Source organism: Capsaspora owczarzaki (genome assembly GCF_000151315.2).
Source record: "Capsaspora owczarzaki ATCC 30864 unplaced genomic scaffold supercont2.3, whole genome shotgun sequence".
NCBI lineage: Eukaryota > Filasterea > Ministeriida > Capsasporidae > Capsaspora > Capsaspora owczarzaki.
In genome coordinates, this window is record NW_011887294.1 from 758,989 (window position 1) to 765,386 (window position 6,398).

At 51.6% G+C, this 6,398-nt stretch overlaps 1 protein-coding gene across 1 annotated transcript; it reads left to right on the forward strand.

The window, feature by feature from the left end:
• Nucleotides 1–60: 60 nt before the first annotated feature.
• Nucleotides 61–2,216, forward strand: CAOG_02231 (transcription factor tfb2; the record flags this gene model as incomplete). Its single annotated transcript, XM_004348931.2, has 11 exons — nt 61–203; nt 310–403; nt 525–613; nt 697–817; nt 903–971; nt 1,040–1,123; nt 1,222–1,354; nt 1,427–1,557; nt 1,656–1,703; nt 1,793–1,871; nt 1,975–2,216. The coding sequence occupies 11 exons, from the start codon at nt 61–63 to the stop codon at nt 2,214–2,216; spliced, it is 1,233 nt and encodes a 410-aa protein (XP_004348981.2).
• Nucleotides 2,217–6,398: the final 4,182 nt, after the last annotated feature.

Here is a 6,398-nt window from a genome sequence, read left to right on the forward strand (position 1 = left end):
GCTCAGAAACGACGGAACTTTGTATTCTGACATTGTTGATTTTTGTTTGAATTTGCATTGTTGTGTGTTCATCTTGTATCTTGCAGAGCACATCTCGAGGCGTTGGAGCGGCTCAAGGCACTGCGAATTGCTGTCGCAAATGACACGCATTGGCTGTTGAGCCCTTCATTCCGAGTTGGACTCCGAACCGCGTTGAGCGGCGGGTACGGGAGCAGATTCTTGTTGTTTCGAAAACACTGCGTTAGTGCAATGACGACGCGCCCTCACGGTTTTTCGTTCGGTTTGTTTTGGTTGTTTGTTTGGGGGCAGTGGAAAATCGTGGGCCGGAGCAGACCCCCTTGAGCCAGACGCGCATGCCAAAGATATTTCAGAGCTCGAACAGTACAGTCGTGCGCGTTGGGAGGTACGAGAACAATCTCTGTCTGTGCCCCTCTTGATGCTGGTCAATGGCTGACTGCTGGTCAATGGCTGACTTTTTTTTTTTTTTTTTTCATTTTCATTCGATTTTTTTTTGTACGTTTCAGGCCGTGTTGCAATTCATGGCTGCTGCCAACACTGAGGGCGTTACGCAGGAGGTGGTCAACGTATTAATTGATGCCGAATTGATTTCCTTGTGAGTTTGAGTTGGCGGGGCCGGGGGGTTGTCCATTGAAGATTCGTCGTTGATCGTAGTTCACTCCCGCTTGTTGCAAGCAGATCCACCACTGGCGAGGGCGCTGGTCGACCCGTGATTACAAACAAGGGCTTTCAATTTCTGCTCCAAGACGTGGCGACCCAAGTGTGGTACTTTTTGACTCAATATCTCAACTCATTACAGGTGCGGTATATTATTGTGGCTGTGGGATGTTGTGGAGTCGAGCGAGGTTTGCTCAATGTCTGCGCACTTGCGTCCCAACAAACAGAAACGCGGGGCAGATCCCGTCGAAGCCCTGGCGTTGCTCTTTCGACTGAGCTTTTCCACGGTTGGCATGGTATGTCTACCCACTCGTCCTGGTCGTGTATCCATCAACAGCACTGACTGGCCGCGAATTTTGGACAGGACTATCCTGTAGAAGGCCTGACGGAGGGCCAGTTGGACTTGCTGCAGCATTTGCGTGAAATTGGTCTTGTTTTTCGAAGAAAGGTATGTTGGTTTGGCGAGTTGGTTTTCATTGGTTTTTGAATTTATTTTGTCATGCTTGCCTTACGCTCTGCTCCACTCATCCCGATCGACCTTCTCAGCGTACATCCAGGCGCTTCTACCCCACTCCACTCGCGATCAATCTTGCATCCGGTTCTGCCAAGAATTTGGATGCTGCAGATGTCAAGGGATACATTGTTGTTGAGACCAATTTTCGGATATACGCATACACTGGTGAGATACTGCCTTTCTTTTGTTGATAGTTGTTTGTGGCGCTGTTTTGTCTCACCGTGACCGACTCTTCAGATTCGCCATTGCAGCTGGCTTTGCTGAGTCTGTTTGTGGATTTGCGCTACCGATTTCCAAACATGGTTTGCGGGCTTTTGTCGAGAGATAGTGTTCGAAAGGCCTTGGTCAAGGGTCTGACAGCCGAGCAGGTTTGTGCCGCGCGCGTTTGTGATGGAGGAGAACAAAATGTCCGCCCGCTTTCTCTCGTTCGTCATTCATCTGATGATGCTCATCTCATTCTTGACAGATGATTCGATTCTTGCGGACTCATGCTCATCCTCAAATGCGCAGCCGAGTGAGTTGAATACCCCCCCCCGTTTGCGTTTCACGGTGGTTTCGTGCGCCTGACCTTGTTCTGCTGCAACACGCTTTGCCTTTCGACAGACGCCTGTACTACCTGAGACCATTAGCGATCAGCTTCGGTTGTGGGAATTGGAGCGTAATCGACTTCGCGTTCTTCCAGGTAAGACCGGGAGAACTGTGGCAACCAAATGCTTTTTCCGAAACTGTCACAACCAACCCAGCGCTTACTCCCTTCCGCCTTCTTGCTCGCCCACACGCTTTAGCTGTGCTATACGAGCGCTTCTCAAACCAGCGGGAACACGACCTGTTGCATCACTATGGACGTGATCTTGGAGTGGAGTTGGCGCACTCGAGCCAGCACATTGTGGTGACCTTTGAGGGTCACGAGCAAATCAAAACGTTCTGGCAAGCACATCGGCAGCAAGCTGAGGCGGATGCGCAGGCACGGCAACGCGCCTACGAGCAGCAGGTTGCGCAACACCAGGCGTCCACGATGCAGCCCTGAGCGGTTTGGGGGTTTTGACTCTCGTTCTGGCCCTAGGGGTTTCTTGAGTGCGTTTGCTTTTGTGTTGGGCATGAAGTTGGTTGTCCAAAAGACTCGAGTTCAGTTCCTTTTTACTTTGTGAGTACCAGATCCACCAGATTCACTTTGTCCACTTCGCACGACAGTCGTTCGCCCTCCGCCCCGCCTCTACTTATCTGTCGCCCCCCTACATTGCCCGTTCTGCACTTGACAACCACTCTTACATCAGAGCAGAGAGAGTGGATGGGTACACTCGCTCAGAAGCAACGAAGATCTACGCAGTTCGGGGCGCGAGTTTAGATTGCTCGTTCTAGTCGAACGGCGAAGGCGCAATCAGCCCACAGCATGCACCCGACCATGAGGTAGACGATGCATTCGCTCAGCTACTCGCCGCCACCAGCCCCTTTTACACATCGGTGAATGAGATGGGGGTGGAGGAACGAGAGCGAGAAGAAGAGCAGCTGTTGCTTTCGCCTCCTCGGTTTTGCCTTTTTGGGTGCATGTGAGGGCACCACCTGTGCATATCACAGACGTAGGCAATACACTGTTGCTCATCTGCCTGAACATTCGCTTCTACGAGTCGGAGCGCGCATGTTGTTACGCGCATGGTGAAGAAGAGTGAGAAAACTATCTTTCGTTTATTTATTCGACGGGGTACCCGATTCTGTGCTTTTCGACAACCCCATCAGCTCCTGAACTGACGTAGGATGGCCTAGCGGTACTCGCTCCGCCACAATCCTCGAGCAAAGTGGTGACGGCAGCTGCAACCACGCGACAAAGCAAAGAGTGACTGCTTTTGCAATATCGGCTTGTTTACTTTTCTTGTTTGCATCGTCCGTTATCATTGGCGAATTCGGGACCCTTCTAGTTTGCGGTGTTGCCTCTTCATCGTGTTGTTTATCCCGGTTGTTGGCGAGAATTAACGACAGCTGAGAGTGGGGGACGAGCCATGAGGCGCGAGATAAAAACAAACAAAAAAACGACAAAAAAAAAAAAAAAGGAAGTGTCAGCTTTTGTTTTGTATTTGGGCTTGTGTTGTTTTCGCAATCCCATTCGCTCTTGTGGTCGGTCGTGTGAGTACAAGAGTCAAGTGCAGAGTTCCATCATCGCACTCGCTCGCGTTTGTCCATCGCTTGCTTCTGCCCGCCACCACCACCACCGCTCGTCCTCATGTCCTCACCACGACAACCAACCGCAGAAAAAAAAACCCCTCCGCACCACCCAACTGGTTTCCCAGTCGGATCCTTTTTGGTTGCTTTTTTTGTCTCCCTGATGGTTTTATGATTGTGTTTTTCATCGCTTTCATAGTGCTTCTGCTTTTCCCCCTTGGTCGTGGGATTCTTTGCTTCTTGCTTTTGTGTGTATGTGTGAGTGTCTGTATTTATCAGCAGCTCTTCCCCCACCCTCGGTCTCTCGAAAGATGGCTAGATCTTGGTTTGGACTTTTTTGTGCCATTCTAGTATTTTTTTTTCTTTCTTTTTACGGTGTGAGTTGGAACTGCTGCTGCCTTCCCCAAACCGCACTTCCCAATCGAGCGTGCCACCCGTTGATGCGGCTGACACCATTCTCACGCCCCCTTCTTGACTCTTGGTCGACTTGACCTGATCCTCCCGCTCTCGCCGGGGCACTGCGCACGATTTGTCGCGATTCAAAAACAACGCGACTTTTTTTTTTTTTTTCTTTCTTTCTTTCTTTCTTTTGTTTGCTGTATCGTGAGACGAACGCGGGATTGCCGGCGCGTGCATTGCTTCTCCCTTTGCACTTCTCCTCGTCCGTCGCTCCCCTTGTCTGGTGGTCGTACGGGGGATGGTTTTTGCTGCTCTGCTTCCCTCTCCCCGCGCCAGCTCTTTGCGTTTCTGCGGGCGAGTGAGTCAGGATTGGTCTGGTGACGTTTCTCTATCTAGCACCTTGCCGTGCCTTCCTTCTCGGCTTCCCCCTCCCCTTCTGCTGCTTCACCCGACGCTGCCATGCCCCGTGGTGCTTGTACCCACGAAGCCACTTTCCTTACCACCTTGGTGGTGCTGGCGTTGGTCGACGGGAAGGGGCTGCACATGCCGGCGCAAACTCGTTCGATCTCGCGCTGTTTACTGTTGGTTGCCATCTGTCTCTTTTCTCACTCGGCTGTTTTCCTTCGTCAGCGCAGCGCAGCGACGCTTCAGCCACACCAGCTGGTGCGCGTTGGTGAGAGTGAATGTCGAGGAAGGGGCGTCGGGCGGTGGGGTACGTTGGGGGGGGGGCGTTGCTGGGGTGGCTTGGAATGGACAAACCCGAGAAAAACGAGAAAAACAAACCAGTTTGACAAAACAAGTCAAATGTGCGTTTCTGGTGTATTCGCCCTGTTGGTCTCGGTCACTCGGTCGCTCGCTCGCTCTCGTGCTGCTTGTTCCCCTTCTCAAACACCTTTCTTCAATATTTACAAGGGCGTTCAGTCGAATGGTGCATGTCAGCTGCCTTGGAACGTATTTCGAATGGGCTGTTTTTTGCTGTTTTTTTTTTTTTTTTTTTGGTTTTTCATGTTTTTCATGTTTTTTGTTTTGTTTGTTTTTTGGGTCTGCTCGTCCCGCTCGTCCTCGCTCCCCTCCTTCCTTCCCTCCTTCCTTCCCTCTCTCTCTCCATCTCTCCATCTCTTTCCATGTATGAGTGAGCGAGACCGCATGTTGAATTGTACGCCGCAGCGACAAAAACAACACTCGACCACTCGATGGACCAATCGTTTGGTGTGGCGTGTGACAACATTCTCACCCGCGTCCCGCTTGCAAACGTTTTTGCGGCTTTATCCCTCCTCGTGCACCTCCATTCAGTCCACCACATCCACACTTTGCTGCTTTGACATTCTTCTCGAGACAGTCATTCGTCTTGCGTGGCATTTGCTTGAAGCATCTGTCTGCTGCTTTGCTTTCCGTGTTTGTGAGCTCGATCTCTCACGCGCCCCCGCCTTTTTTTTCTTTTGTTTTTTCGGCTGCTCGTGTGCGCGTCGACTGCGCCCCCCATGTATCCGCTGTTGTGGGTTTGGGGCAGTTCATTTCGTGCTGCACGAGTCCTCTGTCAGCTCCAGCGTTGTGCACGCGAAAGTGGCGACGCGAAACTTGCTGGAGGGGTTTCTTGAGACAAATGGTTGGCGCCATACCCCCGAAAAGAGGGTCGGAAGGGCGGATCACTACGCATCCCTTTCGCTTGATGGGTGAGCGACAGTGGAGGGGGCCCCAAACAGCATGTATATCCTCGACATGCGCTGGGTTTGGTGCACTTGGTGGGGTTCGGCAAACCGGCAAAGTGCGCATGTGTTCGGTTTTGTGACAAACCCGCAATGACTCCACCAAAGCCAATTTTATGTCCCGCTCTGTGTCGCCCGTGTTCTTTGATGAGAGTACTGTAAAACAAAAAAAAGGTCCACTTTGTTTTGCGGCGAACGCGAGCGACCATCGCCACGCAAGCCGCATCCTTGGTGACCGCACAATTTTTGTTCTTTTGCTATCTTTCCAAAAAAAAAAAAAAAAAAAAAACCATCACGCACAAACAAACAACCAAACAAACAATAGCAATGCCGAGAAAGCCGAGGGAATGTCGGCGAATGGCAGGAATCCAACTTTTGGCAGAGGGGCTTCTTTTCATGATGACGTGTGGTGTGCACGTCACAGCCTCAAAGGAACAAGCAAGCAAGAAGAGGGTCGGAGGGTCGGAGGGTCGGAGGGTTTGGTGGATCTTGCGGATTGTCCGAACGAACAGGTGTTTCCCAACACCCAAGCCATCCAGAGACGATGAACGACACTGTCCGAACAAAAAAACAAGAACAGTGACACTAAACCCCGCGAACATGGACGAACGCGATGCATGTTGCGGAGTCGTGTGACGCAGATTCATGCTCGCCTGCCCGACACCATCTGATGACCCGTTTCCTTCCACTGCCCCCGTTTCTTCCTCCCCCGCCCCTCCGCGCGCGCACCTTCGTCCGGCCTCCTCTCGCGACTCCACATGTTGACAAATTTACTCTCCCTTTCCGTTTTCTCTCGTCTGGCATTGAGGCAGAGTTGGCTCCAGTCTAAGAAAGTGTCCTCATTGGGCTCACCAATTGTTTTGTTTGTTTCATTTTCGTTTGCGTTTGTTCACTGCGTTCAGTTTGATCTCGTCCTTCCCGATCTGTCCCGTCTCAGTCCCTGTTCTCTC